The 20,979-nt window shown below is 43.8% G+C and overlaps 1 protein-coding gene across 30 annotated transcripts in view; it reads left to right on the top strand.

Annotated features, from left to right (window-relative positions):
* ATP2B2 (ATPase plasma membrane Ca2+ transporting 2) overlaps positions 1 to 20,979 on the top strand; it is a 697,462-nt gene that overhangs the window by 629,763 nt on the left and 46,720 nt on the right. For all 30 annotated transcript variants that reach the window (XR_008315871.1, XM_053294622.1, XM_053294618.1 and 27 more), the window contains 2 exons: positions 4,602 to 4,781; positions 8,745 to 8,832. Coding sequence is in view for 29 of the 30 variants with exons in the window: in XM_053294622.1 (XP_053150597.1) it covers positions 4,602 to 4,781; positions 8,745 to 8,832 (268 nt within the window). In the remaining variant the exon portion in view is untranslated. The remainder of the gene's footprint in view (positions 1 to 4,601; positions 4,782 to 8,744; positions 8,833 to 20,979) is intronic.

The raw sequence follows: 20,979 nt of genomic DNA, 5'->3' as shown, positions 1-20,979 counted from the left end.
TTCGGAGATCTGGACCTCCATTTTGTGGCCACGGTGGGTTGGCTGGTAGTGCCCAATGGGTGGAAGCTACCAGTCAAGTTTCAAAGAAATTGGCCCAAAGAGTGATTTTTAACAAATGTTTGGCATTTGTGTGTCTTTAAGCTTATTCCCATAGGGAATAATGGGGATTTTGACCACCATATAACTCCTTGTGGGGGGCATCTGGGTGGCCCAGAGCAGGTTGTGGTGGGTGGTAGTACCCATGGGGTGGAAGGAAGCTACCACCCAAATTAGCCAAAGGGGTGTCATGGCTCAGACCTCTGAGTCAGAGGAGGAATGGGAGGACTCGGTTGGGAGTGCAGGCTCAGAGGCACAGCAACAGGATTTGGTAGGGAGAACAGTCTGTGGAGCTGAGGAATCACAGCAGCTGCCACACATGAGGGCTGAGGAGGCTGATCAGGAGGAGGTGGGGATTTCTCCTGTCTTTAGAAGATGTCTCAAGAGGAAGGCTCAGTGGGAGACACGCAGGAGCAGGATATCACAGGAGAGGAAGTAGAAGTGCTGACTCAGGAAAGCCTGATTGGCTGCCGGTTATGTTGAGCCCTATATTAAGTAGTCTGTTAGTTGCACAGATTGCTGTTAGCAACTTTCGCTTACTGCAGACCGTGTTCCTATTTAGAATTCCTCAACCTTTCAAGTTCCAGTTTGCCCTTGTTCTGTTCTTTCCTGTTCTGTTCTTTCTTGTTCCGTTAATTCCTTGCTCTGGTGTCCTTTGTTCTATTCATTCCCTGCTCTTTTCTTTTCAGTTATTACTCAGTTATCGCAGAGGGGGGTACCTAGTTCAGTTCAGGTGTCTTATTATTCATTTATTCATTTACTTCTATTTTTCTTTGTGAGTCTTTCATTTTCCTTTGTGCAGCTTTGCTGCTTCTTTCTGTTTAACTCACAGGGGGAGACCTGAAGGGGTTGTAAATCCTGTTGGGTTAGCCGATCTAACAGATTTACGACAAGGGGTGGTTTTTAACAAATTTCTGACGTTTACACCTCATAAATGCAAGGGAGGGAGGAGAGCTGGTCTTGTGGCAGCAAGCATGACTTGTCCCCTTAGCTAAGCAGGATCCACCCTGGTTGCATAGGAATGGGAGACTACATGTGAGCACTGTAAGATATTCCCCTGAAGGGATGGGGCCACTCTGGTAAGAGCATCTAGGTTCCAAGTTCCCTCCCTGGCATCTCCAAGATAGGGCTGAGAGAGATCCCTGCCTGTTAACTTGGAGAAGCCGCTGCCAGTCTGTGTAGACAATGCTGAGCTAGATGGACCAATGGGGTGACTCAGTATATGACAACTTCCTATGTTCCTATGCACGTCTTTAATTTTTTTTCTAGAGGGAGTTATGGGATTTCAGCAGCCCCATAATGGGGGCACCAGGGTGGCCCAGAACGGGTTGTGTGTAGTGCCCATGGGGTGCCAACCACCCCCCAAACCACAAGCCCATGGGGTACTGGTCTTTGTTGTTCTTTTCAGTTTTCAAGGTGTTCTGAGAGTAGGATCTTTGGTACAAAATGATAGTGGATTCTCTGGTCATTCATCATTTTGCAACAAAGATGATGAATGAACAAAGTTGAACAATGATAGTGGATTATACACAATCATATGCATATTTTGCACTAATATGTTCATTCATCATCTTCGGTGGAAAATGATGATTGACCAGAGAATCCACTATCATTTTGCACCAAAGAATTCCCATTATTCCCTATGGGGAAAAGCTTGAAGACACACAAATTTGGGTGGTAGCTTCCACCCATTATGCACTACCACCCACCCCACTCTTTTGCCCCTGGAACTCTTTTTTTTTTGCCCCAAATGGATTTAGATTGATTCAGATCCAAATCAAATATGGGGTGATTTGGGGGAGGCAGATTAGGACCCAAAACAAATTGGGGGTGATTCGATTTGAGCACATCCCTAAATTCCTGTTCAAAGAGTGCTTTATGTTTGAAGAACATATATCCTTCATACATTAAATTTTGAATAAAATGATTCATTCTACCCTATCCCCAGTTATTTAACCTCATTAAAAATTGCATTTTGTTCCTAGATATTTTAAATTTAGTTTCAACATCAGCTTGAATTGGGGAAGATGGCGACAAATATTTATATACCACTTTTCAACAAAGTTCTCAAGTGGCACCTCTTTGAAGTGCTGGGTCTCTTCTTCCTGTGCACTCCCTGTATTTTTCCTCTTATTGAAAAGGAACAGAGACCAATATTGGCTGAGATACATTCAGCCCCTTTACACATAGGCCATACTTGTCTTGTCTATACTTGTGCATGTGAAGGCAAGGTGGGGCTGCTTCTCATTTATTTTCTAGTATGGTTTGTGACCCAGTATGTAGGAAGGCGGAGGCTTATATTCATTTAAGAAAGGGGGGAAAGTGTGTGTGTTCCCAAGTGATTCCCTAGACTAGAACCATTGTGGCTATGTACTCAGTATAGACACAATATATTATTATTCCCTAATAATAATTCAGCACAGGGTTGATCTGGGCAGAGCAAATCAATTTAAATATAAAAGAGCTCCTATTCATTTTAAAATGATCTGATTTTCACTATATAATACCAGCTATAAATCTGTCTACAGTATATATCTCACAATAAACTACACATAATAAACTACACATAATGAAATGTTCCTTAACAGCTTCTATCTTTCATTTTATACACACACACACACACACACACACACACACACACACACACACACAGATTTCCTAAGAGACTTCTGTCGTTTTTTGATCTACACATAGCTTGAAGACTGTTTTATTACAGCATTGGCTTGTCTTGAGTTGATATCTGGTCACTCAATTTGACCAGCTTGGGTCAGTTTGAAACATTTTCCTAAGGTTACTAGAAGTTGAAAACTATTACCTTCCCTTAAAGTGGGATTCATTCTTGTGTTGCCCACTTCATTTCATGCACCTCACTTGGTTCAGTCCTCAAAACTGTTTGCAGCATAATGAGTCAGACCTGGAACATGCCATGTAGGAATGAAGCATACAAGGAATGCTTCTAAGCAGCAATCATAAAGGTTGTACATCATATCCATGAAGTCAGGCCAGGCAGGATGTTCTCCTGCTTTTACATGCTGGTTTGTCAGCCAACTATGATTTGAATGAGCCACAGTGTCCCATACTCAGATGAAGTAGGAAACTGTGGTTTGGCCTAAACCAGGGTTTCTTAACCTTGGGCCCCCAGATGTTGTTGGACTACAACTCCCATCATCCTCAGCCACAAATGCCATGTCTGTGGGTGATGGGAGTTGTAGTCCAACAACATCTGTGGGGGGGGCAAGGTTAAGAAACCCTTGCCTAAACCATAACTAAAGCTTTAAATCTCAGCTCCTTATGCAGTGCAGGAAGGAGATGGGAGCATATGAGTCCCTGAGGCTCCTGCCTGCTTGTGAATGTAATGCTAAGCCAAGGTTTCTTGTGACATCTGAATATGGCCTCAGTGTCTAAAACTACAATCTTCTATATCTATAATTCTCTAAGGTGTACCCGTGGCTAATCCCGTGTGTGGCAGCATCCCGCAAGAGTTCTCAAGCAGAAACACAGTGGTGATTGTGCAGTGGAGATTCCATATGCAGATAGGGAGGGGGTGCCTGTGGCACCATGGTGATTGGGCAATGGTGATTCCATATGCATATAGGGATATGCAACTGTTACTGGTTTGAAGATGTTCTTGACTGAATAGGAGAGGAATAGATATAAAAGGATAGTTGGCAGGTGTCTGCAAAGAGAGGGCTTGTGAGGGAAGAAAGAGCCCCTTCAGGAGAAGGAGGCTGCCGTTGTGTGAATTAGATGAGGAAACAAGATGAACAAGATCTGTTAACTCAGGAAGGGAAAGAGAGAAAGAAAGAAAAGAAGGGAGGGGAAGAAAGACAGAGGGGAAGAACAAGTGGAGGAGAGAGAAAGAGAGAAACAGAAGGGAGTGGAAGAGAGAAAGAAGGAAGGGTGAGGAACAGGTCCAAGCCTGTCACTGGCCTGAGGGGAACGAGCAGCCATGGTAGCACCTGTTGGCAGCAAGGAAGGGCCCAGTCAACCACTGCTGCTGTTTGGGGCTACCGAGGCCATTGGCAGAAGGAGGCAGGCAGGCAAGGGACAGGCCAAGGCCTATCAATAGCCTGAAGGGAACAAGCGGCCGCAGCAGCGAAGAAGAGCCCGGTCAACTGCTGCTGCTGCTTCTGTGGGGAAGAACAGGAGCAGGGCTCAGGTGAAGAGGTCTCTGGGGATAGGTGGCTGTAGCTTGGCCAATAGACATCAGCAATGCTGTAGCTGCTACCAAGAGGGGTGAGGGAGATGGAGTAAAGGAATTGAGGAGTGACCAAGAGGGGTGGGGGCATGGAAGCAACCGAATGGAGGAGGAGGAGGAGGAGTGCTGCTCAGGTGAGGGTGGAGGGATCTCTGAGGTGAAGGGGGCTGTGGCAGGGGGATGAGGGGAATAATTAAGTACTAGTGCACAGATGCTCTGTGCAGGTTAAGCTAGTTCTGAAATATTGTAAGAAAGAGAGATCAGTTTGTTTTATTTTGTATTGTTTTCCACCTCACTGTTATATTAGGTCCCGGAAGCCATAAGGAAGTGCCAGCGAGCTGGAATTACAGTCCGTATGGTCACTGGGGACAACATCAATACAGCTCGTGCCATTGCCATAAAGTGCGGAATAATTCATCCTGGAGAAGACTTTCTCTGCATTGAGGGAAAGGAGTTTAATCGAAGGATCCGAAATGAGAAGGGAGAGGTAAGCCCAGTGTGAATGGAATGCCAGTTATTCTGTAATAGAACTGCACCATGCACTCAGCAGGATGGTCTTAGACCATATGTTTGTTCAAGTTAACATTACTGAGTTGGTTCAGATATAATGCAGAAAGTAGCTGTAGTTTCGTGGCTGTGCATGCAGATGGTTGCAGATTCGCTGGTGTCTCCAGATAGGGTGGCTAAAGGCTTAGAAACAGACTGGCCCTAGGATAAATAGTGTTCTGCGTGAGGAGTGCCTTTCTCATCCACCCCCATTAGTTTATTAGTATGTGATCGTCAGCATGGCAGATGCCAGGGCCCCAGAATCACGGAGGGTCCAATTTTCTGGTGCTCCTCTAGGCTTGTTTTTATTTACCTTTATGTCAGTGGCATGAAAGCAGAGTTCTCAGCAGCCTTCAGTTGCCATCATATTACCCACAGGTTGCAGAATGTGTCGGGAGATTGTTGTTGTCACAAATGTAAGAGCCAAGAATCACCCATTTAGGAGTGGTCTGTTGGGCAGATATTCTGCTAAGAGTTCCCTCTAAGCTGGAGCCAGCCCTGGTAATAATGCCAAACTTTGCATTAAAACTAACCCAGTGTTCTAAAGGTGAATGAGTCCATTTCAGAGGACTTCTGAAAATAAAATAAACTGAATAAAATCTGCAGCATGTTCCCAGGTGCATTATTTTAGACTTTAGTGGGAAAGGCAAAATAAACGATTTTCTAGAATCGTTTGCATCTATCTATCTATCTATCTATCTATCTATCTATCTATCTATCTATCTATATTTGAATCCTCTTTTTGTTCTTTTTTAGACTGTAGGATATCAACAACACAGGATAAAGTCATTATTTTAAGTAAAGTGATTTATGCCTTTGACAATCATACCTAGTAAGAATTTGACTGACCCATGAATTTAACTGTTCATGTCATGAATTACAGTTACCAATAATTTCTCTGCTAAGTCATTGGGCTATAGCTAGTACACATAGCGTATTGTATAGCCACTACTCATAGAGTACTATTTTGGCATGCCGAAAGGTTCAATCCCAGGTTCAATCCCTGGCATCTCAGGTATGGCTGGGAAAGAGCCCTGTCTGAAATCCTGGACTGCTGCTTGCAGACAGAACAGGGGCGTAACTACTATTAGGCAAGGGGAGGCGGCTGCCTGGGGCCCCCACGCCTCGAGGGGCCCCCCAGAGGCAAGTCACATGTGAAGTGTGTGTGTGTGTATCAGTGAGGGGCCCATTTTAAAATTTTGTCTCTGGGCCCACTCCAGCCTCATTACGCCCCTGAGACAGAATAGACAAGACTGTGCAAGATGGTCTGACTTAGTATTAACAGCTTTGTGTGTCTAGAATAAGTGCGATGTAGAGCCACAGGGACCCCTAAGGAATGATCATATTTGGTCTAAATTATGGGGGAAGGCTACCCTGCACCTTACCTAAATGATGTCTCTGATTTGGCCTCCGAGTAGAAGTGTTTTCTTTAATGATGAGATACCCTGGGTGCAGAAGTGTAAGTGGAAGAATTAGTGAACAAATGTCCATAGTGCCATGTTTTCTGATATTTATTTGAAATATACTGTATACATTTTTGTATTTTGTGCATCACCCATGCTCACACCCAGTTTTCTTAGTTCAACATGCAGAAAGGTGGAGATTCATTTTTTGTTGTGTACTATTGGCATATGGCTCACCCGAGCTTCAGATAAAGCCTAGATTCATCACTTAAGCTGCATTACTGCTTTTACAAGACATAATATGAATGTGGCACTGCCTGTATATCCTATAGTCAGTCCTTTGGATTTAGGAATTTACCAACTGACATGCCTTGCAGGCTTATGAGGGCAGAGTAAAAGCTGGGTCCTCACAAGAATCTAACTGTACTCAACAGTAGGAATGTGCACAAATCAATTTTTTTATTTGATTTGTGCCCCAAACAAATCACCCCTGATTTGTTTTGTGTCCAAATCAAACCCCCCCCATCACCCCAGATTCTATTTGTATTTTCTTTTATTCAATTCTGATCGATCCAGACCACTTAACAAGGTCCTGGAAGCACCAGATTTGGGTGATAGGTAGGTCCCCATGGGTGCCACCCACCACCCATATTTCAGGGCAGTGGGACACTGGTTGATGTTTAATGAATTATTTTGGTTTTTACTGATTTTGAACATTTCTGCCATAGGAAATAATGGGGATTCGACATCGCCGTATCCTAACCCTAACATGGATCTCCAGCCTTCTTCTTCTTTTTTTTAAAGCTAAGCTTCTCCCTTGTAGAAGTGGAGTTATGGAGCAAAATGTGCAGTTGTTATTTTTCAAGTGTTCAGATTCTTTGATGTATAATAATTTTTCCTCATAATGAATCCCTATGAGGATTCATTGCACACCTTCATTTCTTCAGTTCATTTTGACTGTCACTGGACAGTGCCAACTGTTAACTGCATGTGCCAACTACACCCCTCCACCTGCAAGGCAGTGGGGTACTCATTTTAATTTTTAGGAATATTGATATGTTTAGATTCTTTGTTGTCTAATAACTTTTCCTCATAATGAATCCCTATGAGGATTCATTATATGCCTTCATTTCTTCTGTTCATTTTGACTATCACTGGACAGTGCCAGCCATCAACTGCCATGTGTCAACTACACACACACACACACACACACACACACACACACACACACTGAGGTACTCAATTTATTTTTTAGGTATTTTTGAAGTGTTTAGATTCTTTGGTGTTTTCATTATACACACCTTCATTTATTCTGTTAATTTTGACCCCATTGCTTTGCAGGTGAGGATGGGGAATTAGTGGCATCCCATGTTCCAACTACCCTCCAAGCCGCTGGGTACTCACTTTATATTTTAGGAATTTTTGGGGTATTTAGACTCTTTGGTGTGTAATGAATCCTCATAGGGATTCATTATGAGGAAAGGTTATTAGATACCAAAGAGTATAAACACTTGAAAAAAATCCTAGAACATAAACTGAGTAGTGCCCCACTGCCTTGCAGGTGGGAGGGGGTTGTAGTTGGCAAATGGCAGTTGACAGTTGGCACTTTCATGGAGGAGAGCTGGTCTTGTGGTAGCAAGCATGACTTGTCCCCTTAGCTAAGCAGGGTCCACCCTGGTTACAAATGAATGGGAGACTAGAAGTGCGAGCACTGTAAGATATTTCCCTTGGGGGGTGGAGCCGCTCTGAGAAGAGCATCAGAAGGTTACAAGTTCTCTCCCTGGCATGTCCAAGATAGGGCTGAGAGATATTCCTGCCTACAACCTTGGAGAAGCTGCTGCCAGTCTGCGAAGACAATACTGAGCTAGCTAGACCAATGGTCTGACTCAGTATATGGCAGCTTCCTATGTTCCATTGTCCAAAAGACAGTCAAAATGAATAGAAGAAATGAAGGTGTGTAATGAATCCTCATAGGGATTCATTGAGGGAATGTTATACACCAAAGAATCCAAACACTTGAAAAATAGTGACCATACATTTTGCTCCATAACTCCACTTCTACAAGGGCTAGAGCTTAACTTTTAATGAAAAATGAAAGCTGGGAATCTGAGGGAATTAATAGGAGGGATATGAATCTTGAATCAATTTGAATTGAATCAGGCATGATTAGATTTGGATATGAATCTAGCCAATGGACCACAGGGGTGATTTGTTTTGTCTCCAAATCACCCAAATCAGCTAGATTTGGGTACAAATTGATTTTTACCCATATCAATTTGCACATCCCTACTCAACAGTACAGTGAAGAATAGCTCTGAATGAAAGAAGCAGAGAAATCCAGGAAGCTCTTGCAGTTATTACAGTCCTGGGGGGCACGGGGAACTAATGTTATTTTGTGGGTGGGGGTGGAATACTTTAATGTGTTCATTAATATTCCTTCTAAAGTCCACTAGATTGCAGACAATTCTCTGAAACAGCTGGATAATCATTATCATTTTCAGATTGAGCAGGAACGTATTGACAAGATCTGGCCAAAACTTCGTGTCCTTGCTCGTTCATCTCCCACAGACAAGCACACTTTGGTAAAAGGTAAATGCAAATCAATCTTATACCTTTGATGTCTGTCTATATATTTGTCCTCCCATGTCTACTTATGTCATTATGTAAACTTTTTTTTTGTCGTGACAAGTTCTTGCATATAGGTCTGCTTTCCAAGTTCTCTATGGCCAGTTCTGTCCCCGCACATTGGAAGTGTCACAAGAAAGCTGAGAATCTGAGTAATGCAGCTACAGCCATTTTCTGTGGCCTGAGAACCCAATATTAGAGGTTTTCATCCTCAACCTAGACCTTTACAGTGGCCACAATGCAGATTCCTGGCTTATAAATTACACTTGTGTGACAGAATGAAAAGGGGAAGACAGATTGGGGAATAATTCTGAGCTGCTTTTGAGCAGGCCTCAGTGGAAGAAAGGGAGTCAGAAAATCATGTCATTATTCTGATTTAAGAATTCAGTCTGAGGAAGATTGACATAATTGATTCAAGAATTCAATCTGATTCAGTCTGAGGCAGATTAACATAAAAACTTTGCTGAAGCAAAGGAAAGATTTTATATTCTATGCTAAGAGAACAGAGCAGGGGAATATTGTCTAAATGTTGCTGTCAAGCAGACTGCAGAAAACTGCAGCTGACATCCAGCCTAACCATGCACACATAGCATAACACTTTGGATATGCAATGGGCAAGGGGTAATTTTCAGTTATTTTCACCCTTTCCCTCTGCAACCACCTGCTTGTTCAGAAAATATGTCCTTGATGGTGTCACATCCCTCAGGGACATATTTTTGCAAGGCATAGGCAGCTGCAGAGGGAATGGGAGTTGGTCAAAAATGCCCTCCCTTGTTGCATGCATAAAATGTTATCCTGTACGCATAGTCTGGATGTCACCCAATATATTTTCCTATAGGAGCCTTCACTTATTAAACAAAGTTCATTTATAATGAATTTCAAACCAAAAAATGATCAGTGCATTTTCTTTGTATATACATACTCTGAAGCCCCTTTAATAACTAAGGAAACCAACAAATACAAAATAACCCACAAATGTGTCTAAAATAATTAAACTTTACCACAATAAAACCACGAGAAGAAGGATTCTTCTCTTAGAAAAGAAGAACGATATTGTCACTGGAAAAATAAAATCAGCTCTATATAAAGGCCAGTTTCCAATATGTCATCATATTTTTGCAACATTAATCAAAAGACTGACCCAGAACAGGGCAATGCTATCCTGTTCTATCCACAGCAGAATCCTGCTTTCCAGTTTGGTTTTCATCTCATTAGTATCTGCTACTGCACCTCTTTACTTTCGGCCATATAAATGAATGGCACTGGCTTCCAGTTGGCTTGCGATCTCATTGTTTCTTGTTTGGTTTGTTATCATACAAATCAAGTGTTGTCATAGGCAACTGTGCCCTCATTGGCTGGATAGAGGAAGGAGGGGAGAACAAAAAAGAGGGAATTTCAAAATGTATTTGAAGGGACAGGGAGGCAGAGGGAATAATTCCATCAGGAGAGGAGGAAGGAATCAAGGAAGGTTTGATTTTGTGGTTTTCTTTCCTCAGCATGGAGTATAATATGCTGTGCTATTGCTGCTATAACTATCTGGTTTGCTGGATCTCAGATTGACAAAGGCAGAACTTGGGTGCCTGCCTTCCCTGTGTTGTGGTTTTTGGTTAGATTGTGAGATAGGGTTGTGGTGAGAAATGGACAGTGGCTACTCTCTGTGTAGTATTTCTTGGTGATTGCTGTGATGAGCTTCATGTCTGGCCTTGAGACTAACTTGTGCTCTAAGTTCACTCGCTGCTTTGGTCTGCTTTGTAATCTGCATTGCAAGGTGTAAAAATGTGGCTTAAGTTGCTCTAGTTGAACTTATTGCTATGCTTGCTGCTCAAAGTGCTGCTGTGTGGCAACTGCTGTAATGCTGAATTAAGGAGTTATAATTATGTGTGAGAGAGCAACTTGTGCCAGTGATGTTACTTTGGCAAAAGCACTGTGGCTGGCAATGGATTCTGGGTCAGTGATCCCTTTTTTTGCCACTTTTGGACTGTGTTTGGAAAAATGTGTGGTGTTCTGTGTTGTGAAGGACAGATTTCCTTTTTTCTGAGTGCTTCTATTCTCAGTGTTTTTAAAGGCAGGGATACAAACTGCATTGCAAATTGCAATACAAAACTTGTGTGTACTCTGTGAATTTGGCTTATTTCATCCATAGGGAACAATGGGGAAGCTCAAAACACCCCATTGTTCCCCATGGGTAGCTCCTATGGACAGCAAAATAAGTTGGATGGTAGGGCATGAAGGGTGCTACCTCCCACCCAACCCACAAAAGAAATGGGCAAGCAGGCAATTTACAGCCATTTTTAACCATTCCCTCAAACCCCATAGGATCTGAAATCACCCGCTTGCCCATTGCTTTTGTAGGTTGGATGGTAGGTAGCACCCATCATGTCCTACCACTCAACCCACTTTGGTATCACTAGGAGCTGACACCAAATTTATCTCTGTCTACTCTCTCTACTCCATGAATAATTTTATACATGTTTATTATGTCTCCTGCTAACAGGGCAAAGAGGCATGTTTTAAACATGGTGATTCTCTTTATTTAGCAGGGGGAGAGCAACTGGCCCTATTCACCCACAGCACAGTACCTCCAGAAGCTGTTGCTGGTGTCTATCTTATATTTCCTTTTAGATTGAGAGCCCTTTGGGGAAAGGGATCCATGTTGTTGTTTTTTTATTATCTCTCTTTGTAAACTTTTGTTGAAAAGCAGTATATAAATATTTGTCGTCATCTCCACGCAGTTGCCTCTTTCCAAACTAAAAAGCCCCAGATTATATAACCTTGCTTCACAGGGAAGGTGCTCCAGGCCCCTGATCATCTTAGATGCCCTCTTCTGCACTTTTTCTAGTTCCACAGTGTCCTTATTAAGATATGGTCACCAGAACTACTGTACACACACTACTCCAAATGTGGCCACACCATAGATTTGTATAAGAGCATTATAACATTAGCATCTTTATTTTTGATCTGCTTCCTTATTATTCCTAGCATGGAATTGGCCTTTTTCACAGCTACCGTGCACTGAGTTGACACTTTCAATGAGCTGTCCTCCATGACCTCAAGGTCTTCTGATCAGTCACTAACAGCTCAGACCATGGGGTACACATATCACATTGTATATGTGAACTAGTGGGGTTTTTTGCCCCTACTATGTATCCCTTTACACTTTACACTAATACTTAAATATCACTTTACACTAATATGTTTCCATTTACACTTGCTTATATTGAACTGCATTTGCCCACTCACCCACTTTGGAGAGATACTTTTAGAGCTCCTCACAGCTTTGGATTTCACTACCCTAAATAGTAGTGTCATCTGCAAATTTGGTGACTTCACTGGTTTCCCCAACTTCTAGATTATTCATGAACAATTTAAAAGAGAGAGAGTTGGTCTTGTGATAGCAAGCATGAATTGTCCCCTTTGCTAAGCAGAGTCCACGCTGATTGCATATGAATGGGAGACTACATGTGTGGTTACTGTAAGATATTCCTCTTAGGGGATGGGGCCACTCTAGGAAAAGCATCTAGGTTCCAAGTTCCCTCCCTGCCATCACTAAAATAGGGCTGAGAAAGATCCCTGCCTGTGAAGCCACTGTCAGTCTGTGTAGACAATACTGAGCTAGATGGACCTATGGTCTGATTGGTATATGACAGCTTCCTATGCCCCTACACTAAGTTAAAGAGCACTGGTCTCAGAACAGATCCCTGAGAGACCCCACTTCTTACTTCCCTCCATTGTGAAAACTCTCCATTTATTGACACCCTCTGCTTCCTGTCCTTCAACCAGTTTGCAATGCATACATAAACCTGTCTCTTATCCCATGACTGCTAAGTTTACTCAAGAACCTTTGGAAGAGCTTTTTGGAAGTCTGAGTATACTATGTCAACTGGATCACTTTTATCCGCATGCCAGTTGACACTCTCAAAGAACTCCAAAAGGTTAGTGAGGAAGGACTTTCCCTTATAGAAGCCATGCTGGTTCTTCTTCAGCAAGGCCTGTTCTTCTATATGTTTAACAATGTTGTTATTAAGTATGATTTCTATCAATTTACCTAGCACAGAAGTTAAGCTAACCAGCCTGGGAACTGGGAAACCCCCTGTATCCCTTTTTGAAAATTGAAGTTACCTTAGCTACTTTCCAGTCCTTTGATACAGAGCTTGATTTCCTTTTCCTAGGAAATCAGCAATTTCACAATTGAGTTCCTTCGGAATTCTTGGGTGGATGCCATCTGGCCTTAGCAATTTCTTTATTTTTAGTTTTTCAAGACAGTTTAGAACATCCTCTCTGGTCAACACTAATTGGCCCAGTTCTTCAGCCTTGAAGCCTGAGAAACTCAGTTCTGGAGAAGGTATCTGGTCAGTGTTCTGTCCCATGAAGACAGATGAAAGAACTCATTCAGCTTCTATGCAGTCTCCTTATCCTCCTTAATAATCTCTTTCATGCCCTCATTGTCTAAGGGTCCAACCGCCTCCCTGGCAGTTTTTCTGCTTCTACTTTGTTATTCCCCTTGACACTTCTAGCTATATGCTCCTCAAACTCTCTTTTTGCATCCCTTGTTCTCCCCTTGCATTTCTTTTGCGTATGTTCCTTTCTGTTCTATTCATTTAGGCAGGCTCTCCACCCCAGCACAACCTTCACATGAGGTAGGCAAGTCACTCTGCTGTCTACATGCAGATCACAAACCCATCTCTCTATGCCCCTAACAATCGAATCACCAACTACTAGGAGGCCCCAACCCATGGAGGAGCATCCTCTGTGCGAGAAGATATGGGTACATCACCAAAGGAAGGGATCATTTCTAAGGGAGCATTCCCCTCTTCCTCAGACTGATGTCCTTCTTCCCTGAGACCTTCATTCTCCATGACAGCAGATGAAGTATAAGCCTGGGAGTGGGATGTCTCTGTCACACCCCTGAGGGTCTCACCCACATACCTCTCACTTCTGCCCCTCACATTGATGTGTTGTTATTTCAGGGGTGGCCCACGGTATTGCGGCACTTGAGGCAAGGTGCAAAATGGTGCCTTGCCCCATGCACATGGTGGTGGACCAGACCCCTTGCAAGGCCCTTTGAATGTGGCATGGGGTTGGCAGGGCATTGAGAAGGGCAGATTGTCAACAGCCTTTCCTTCACTCTTTGTGTTTTTTGCAAGGAGTGTGATGACACTCTTTGCATGCCTTGCAAAGTTTGCAAGAGTCAGATCCGTCTCAAAGAGTTGCTGCAGTGGCAGCAGGGGGCATTTTGTTGCCCCGCTGGCTCCCTAATAACTTGTTCTCTGAGGTGACCACTTCAGCACCACCCCAGTCTTACCTATTCCTTTCCTTTGCCTTCCTACTCCCTCCTTTTGCCCTCCTTCCCACTGTTTAAATTTAGACTGTAAACTTGCTGGAGTGCGGGAGGGACTTGTCTTTTGTTTGTTTTGCTCTACATACATTGATGGAGCTATATCAGTGAATTAATAATCCTCATAATTCATCCTAGCTTCTATATTACCAATAATGTGTAGTGTGTGGCCTTCTCATTTCTTTGTGCAACCAGGAAGCATGTAGAAAAATGATGTATGATAAGCCATGTTTCTAAAGCCCATGTCTATGTTATTCTGCTGTCAAATGACCTGTAAAGTGTTTGTGCTGGCAGCATCTTTAAGGATTAGACTAGGGAACCTCATAATCAACTTTGAAAATTCATTGCTGGAGTTAAACATCTTGATATCTTCTAAGCCAAAATAAATAAATCCTCTGGGGCCATTCATAGCATAATTATACATTATGATGAAAAGGAAATCTTGGGCAAAGAAAATGCAGTCCAAAGAGTTGGGAATACTAAACGCTGGGATCTAAACAAGATTGATTGTGTGTATACAATATGAATCTGACAGAAATAATGGAGTCCTAACTGTCTTATATAACTACAGCTAGAGTCACAGTGAGGACACAAAGGATGTGGGGGAGGGAGGATTTCAAAAGTCAGTATAATGAAATAACTTTTCCTTCCTTGGGAGGATGTTTAGCTTTTGTATTTGTAAGCTCTCCTGAAAGTTACACAGAATTAGGTGAAATATTAACTAGTTTTGACCAAGTGTGTGTTTTCCTGATGTTTGATCAGGCTCTCGTCTTTGATGCATAAGATGTGCTTGAGGGCTTAAAAAAAACCACAAAGCAAACTTTTATGTATATATATTGAATGTTTAATGATACACAGTTGCCAAAGGGAAGGAGCTTTTCAAATTTAGCACACCATATTCCTTGTTTAAGGACTGCTCTATTAACTATTTGGGGAGTGACGGTGGCTTGTAGAGTTAGTAAATGAGTGTTTTTACTATTTTGCGTTAATTACATATTCAAAATAGAATTCTGGGCTCAAGAGTCCAGCTCCTAAAGTATATTTAAAGTTGTACTTAAAATTAGCTATTGGGTTTAGAGATTTGCAATCTGTGTGAACACCCTACAGACCCCAATGTAATAAGACGTTTCCACATAAATGTTGACATATAAGCAGCAGATTTCTTGGGACTTCTGCTCTGACTCTTTTGGATGCTTTATTGCATTCTCCAGCTTCAAAATGTAATGGCTTTACTTCTATGTTTATATCTTGACATGTGTTTGTACTGTGTATTTTATGTCCTTTTTGGAGTGTTTACACATTTCTAGAAAAATGGTAATAAAGAGATAGCAATTTGTTCTGACACCATGTCCAGTTGTTTTCACAAACATTAGAGAAAGTGGTAAACCTCCATCTTTTCAAACTGTAGGTAATGGAATGGATCCTCTTGCAGGGGGAAATTCTACTAATAGGGCAGGATACAAATTGAGTTAGTCATGATTAAGTTTTACTGAAAATAATAGGAGTTAAGTTAGTCAGGAGATTAGTTATGATAAGTCAGCCAAGTTAGTGCTTAGTGATGGCCAGTTTATTCTGGATTCTGCCCATGGGAAACCAGTCTGTCAGTCCAAAAACAGGTCAGCCCCACTGTTGGTGAGAATTAGGCTTTTGGCTTTTGGAAATCAGGATGTTCTACAAGGACTCAGCCATTGTATTCTGGAGATCCAAACAGGTAGGGGCAGCTCCCCCGTGAGATGAATTGACCCATTCACTTCAAGCATGCCTTTGGGGGACATTTGGGGGTGGCAGAATGTGCTTCCACACCTCATGCCTCCTACCTTAGTAGTCGATGGCCCTGGAAAGGCTGGAGCTTATGTAATCCTGACTCCAGGCACCATTCTCAGAACACCTTGCTCACCACTGCCTCTTTTCCAAGCCACCTGGGTAGCCAGTGGTGACAGCAGCAACATTTTACGACCCTCACTTGGACACCAGTTCAGCATTCTTCCCACCCTCCAAACATTCTCTGAGAGTAGGTGGGAGGCTGTGTGAGCCTTTGCAAGCTGCTTTAGTGACTGGTGGTAGTGTTGTGGGGAAAATTCCTCTGGAACCTTGCCTTCCTGTGTGATTCAGCCACTTGTGTTCATCCCTCTATCACATGGATAGAGAATGGGGTGTCTTGCCAGAACCAAAGAGGATTAAACAGAGTTCCCGCAATTATACTTGTTGCCTGACTGAATGACGTCAAATGCAGCAAGGATGCGTGTTCAAAATAAGCTTTCTATTTTGTGATCACGAAAGACGAAGTACAAGCCAGAGAGTCTGGCTGATACTGCGCATTGAAGCTGTGCAGTTGACCAGTTTATATAGGTTTCAGCAGACAAGCATATCAGTAAAGCAATTAATACGTGTCATTGGTAATTAAACACACACATTCCAGAGGTGCTATTTAGAGCCTGGGAAGATTAGTTACTACTTGGCCTTTCTGATAACCTTACTCCCTATCAGTATCTGGTGCCAGGGATGTCTATTTTTGCTTGAGTGAGGGATTTGGCTAATGGACTAGTTGCATACCTATGTTATCTATCTCCCGACAGGTTCTGGCATTTGTTATTTCTGGCCTCCTCTCTCATATTCTTGAGAGGGGGCCCCACATTTCTGGTTTGAACACTTCTACTGACTCAAACAGTTTTCTTCGTTTCAAGCCTAGTGGCTCTATATTCTGTTAGGGCCATGAACCAAACTAACTTTTATACACTTATTTGATACACTTTTAAAAGCTTGGATTAAACAATTCCATATCAGTAGCAGCAATATTCTCTGACCCTGACTTGGAAGTGAGGATCGGAGAATGCTACTGCCACTACCAGCTGCTGTGACAACTTGGAGAAGCCCAGGAAATCTCCCCTTCATTCTCAGAGGCAGCAACAACAGGTTCTGAGATCAGGTGGGTGGCTGCCCAGGCTTCTCCAAACCACCACGGTAGCTGGCGGAGGTGAAAGCCGCAGTTGCATTCTCTGACCCTTCCATGTAAGCGAGGGTTGGAGAACATTGCTGCGGCTGCCAACTACCAAGGCAACCTTGAGAAGCCCGCATAGCACACACCCCTTCTCAGACTCTGAGGTGAAGCATTCTGAAGTGGTGCCTGAAGTTGGGGGGTGGGGTGAGGTGAAATAGGGAATGGGCTTCCATTGGCTCTGGTCCAGGGGCGGGGCCAGTAGCCTGACAGGAAGTGGCTATTTTGTGGCTGGCCTCAGGCATGTTCTAGCATCAGGCCAGCACCTGAGCAGATTGTGACCTTAATATTACTTCCTTTCCCAGATACTTTTTACAAAAAGAGGGGAAAAAATTCTCTCATGTGTTTTATAGTGTTCTTTCCTGAACAATGCAACCCAAGGTGGCTAATTACGATTTAACAATTGTTGTTTCACATCTAATTAATTATGAGTATTATGGAAATTATGTTGAAAATCATTGCAAATAAGATTTGATGCTTAAAATTTAGCATTGATTCAAAACTGAGAGAGAAGTAAAGTTATTTTAAATGAACACTGAAAATAGATCTCTGTGTGGTGATTATTGTTATATTTAACAAGGCTAATCACATTCCTTGTTGTATTCTATCGAGTAGTCTCTGTGATTTTAGAAGTTTTGTCATTTTTGTGATTTTAGAAGTTTGTCACAGTGGGGATCCTGTAGAGAGAGTAGGGGGTGGCGTCAAAAAAGGGGGGGAGGGAAAGGAGGAGAAAAATTGAGTTATTTCTGAATAAAGTCTTAGTTAAACCAAGTTAAGACTACTTTGTTTTTATGAGGGGAGCAGCTGTAAAACATTTGGCAATGAGATTTTGAACCAGCTATGCATGTGAGCGCAGAGGCGCACTAACCCCCAGACCTTGGGGACCCAGTCCGGTCCTGCAAGGTCGGGGGGCCTTCCAAATGCCCGGGAGGGCCTCGGCAGCCTCCCTGCACCCACCCCGCCAAACCTTCACTGTTTTTTGTTTTGTTTTTTGTTTTAAACTTCTTACTGCAGCTGAGGGGTTGCTACCGGGGGGGGAGCAGTCCTTCACCCCACTCTCCTGGCAGCAGAGAGACCAGAAGGATGCTGGCTATGTCTGTTCAGGCCAGCATGTTTAACAAAGTGTGAGGCATGCCTGCACAGTTTAGAGATCATTGCAAGCCCAAGCTTGCAACAGTCTCTAAACTGCCTTGCACTTTGTTAAAGACGCTGGCCCAAACGGATGTGGCCAGTGTCCCTCCAGTCTCTCCACAGCCGGGGGAAAGGGGAGCAGGGAGAAGGACTGCTCCACTCCCCCTGCAGCCACCCCTCAACCATAGTAAGAAGTTTGAAGTAAGAAAGGGGACACGTTGCTAAGATTTGCTAGTCTCCTGTCCACTCCATTACTGATTCACTGAGCCATTTCTCACAATAAGGGCACATGAGGAGGAAGGCTTGAAAAGTTTACCTCCCCACAGACAATCAGTTTTCCAGGTCTGAGTGTGGAGATCATGCTCCCAAATGTTCAGCTGCCTCCTCTGGTAGTGCGGAGGATTGGGGGCCAGGACCTGTCGTCCAGTCCACCAGTAATCCCATAGTACATCCCATGAATGTGCAGTGCAGTGTGGGTATGCCCCCTGGTGACAGGTGGGAGCCCCACAGTCTCCCAGCCCCAATGCATTGTGGGTATCCTGACCCAGCAGTCTCCCAGCCCTGTCTGCAAGCACCCAGAGCTAGCAGATGATCCAAAAAAGGGGGGGGTGTTAAAGGAGCATTTTCTTCCTTAACCCCATTTAACAGTCTGGCCTCTTGGGTAAGTTTGCTGCCGAAGCGCCATTGGGATCGGGTGCAATCTCGGTGGTTCTTACGATCATCTAAGGCTTGGCTTCCTATATGATAATGCTATCACTTCCTGAGAGTGTTTCAGTGTGACAGACTCAGAGAGGCTCTCCACATGCGCAGTGTGGAGAGCAGGCTTAGTCCACTCTCTCCGCACACGATCAAACACCGAGCCCCCGGAGGCTCTCCAATCGCCGGAGGCCCGGTCTACCCGGCTTCTTCCCGGCGGGTAGACCGGGCCTCCGGCAAAAGCTCTAGCGGATAAAGCGCTCTAGCGTGCGTGCGCGCGCGCCCAAAGCCCCAGTTGGGCCGGAGGCTTCGATAAGAGAGGAGCTCTGTTCGCGAGCTCCTCTCTAATTTCTTTAAACTTGGTGAGCACTCGTGGGGGGGTGGCGGGTGGCAGGGCGGCAGTAGCCTTTCCTTCTCTAATCTGCTCACGGGGGGGGCGGCGGAAGCGGCGGCGGCTGGGGCGGCTGGTTTCCAGCGCCCCAATTTTACCATAGATTATGGTCTCTGACGGGGGCAAAGAGGCGGGAGGGGTAAGCAAGCCCTCCCGCCCTTGAAGTGAGACCCCCCCACCCGGACCCGGACCGGCCCAGTCCGAACCGGTCCAGCAGTTTGGAGGCCATTAGAATGGCCTCCAGACCGGTTCGGACACACCCCTATCGCTATGGCATGGAGCCACGCCATGGCGATTCACAATCGCCAAAATGAGGTTAGCGGAACACTCTCTCCACTAACCTCATTTAAGAGGAGGGCTACTTAGCCGCCAGAAAGCCACCAGATTCGCCCATGAGCCCGGTGGTTCTCACGATGGGGGGAAAATGGGCTGGACTCCTTTAGCCCCATCGTGAGAATAGCCTCAGAGCCTGCTTCTCCACATTGTCAAGTAAAACCTAATGACCATGAAGTGCAGATGATGGCTGATTCTGGTTCTCTCTACACTATCATCTCCCATCTACTTTAGAAGAAACTTCTTACTACATCAGATCTGCACCTGCAGCCTTCAAACATCCATCCATGGGGATATGGAGGTTTCCTTATTGCCATAAATGGATACTTCACTGCTGTCAAGGAATACAAAGAACGTACTGCAGGAGGCAAAGTGTGTGTGTCACAAAAAGGAGTCTCAATATTGGGCTGGAAACATGTGAAAGGTTTACAGATAGTGTTAGACCCAAATAGCACAGAAACTGTATTACAGATGCTGATATGAGTGCTGATTTCTTGGACTTTTTGCTGATACTCCTGGCACTGCCGTACATTTCAAACAATAAGTTCAGATGAAGGCAAATGCAATACCCATACAACATAAAGTGAGGAATGTACCCATAGCGTTGTGCCAACCATTTAAAGAGGAGCTCTTAAAACGACGGTGTGCTGACATCATAGACCCTGTTGGTTTATCAGAATGGGTCTCTCTCAGTGTTCTTGTATGGAAATTAAACAGTACATGTTGAATATGTGTAGATTTGAGAGAGATGAACTCCAACATGATAGTGGATTGTCATCCATTCCTCAATATCAGTATGCTGCTTACTCTGAAAGAGGCCTCTATCTTATCTTTGGCCTATCATCAAATTCCTCTGCTCAAAAGTTCTCACAAATACGCAGTAGTTTAGAATACTTCATGCTTATGAGGCAAGCAGCTATAAAACTCTCCTATTATGTGCAAGAGAAGAATCTTAGGAAATCCATGCAAAATCAATTATGTTGATGTGGCTTTTTGTTTGGAAAGATCTGAGTCTTCTGTATTTCTTTTATTTTGATTATTTGGTTTGCAGCATACCAGTTGCAGGGGGGCAACAGCAGAAGGGGGGCGGTCTGCCTGCATCTTGGGGCCTTGCCAGTCATTGCCCCCAAGCTTTAGAATGTTGCCCCGGCTGGGATCTGCTCCTCAGCTTCCACTACAGTTGTTAGAAAACAAGTCAAAACGTGGCTCTTCTTCACCCAGGCTTTTAAA

The sequence above is a fragment of the Hemicordylus capensis genome, chromosome 2 (assembly GCF_027244095.1).
Source record: "Hemicordylus capensis ecotype Gifberg chromosome 2, rHemCap1.1.pri, whole genome shotgun sequence".
In the NCBI taxonomy this organism is placed as follows: Eukaryota; Metazoa; Chordata; class Lepidosauria; order Squamata; family Cordylidae; genus Hemicordylus; species Hemicordylus capensis.
Note: the sequence above shows the minus strand (reverse complement) of the source record. Positions and strands in the feature narration are given on the sequence as shown.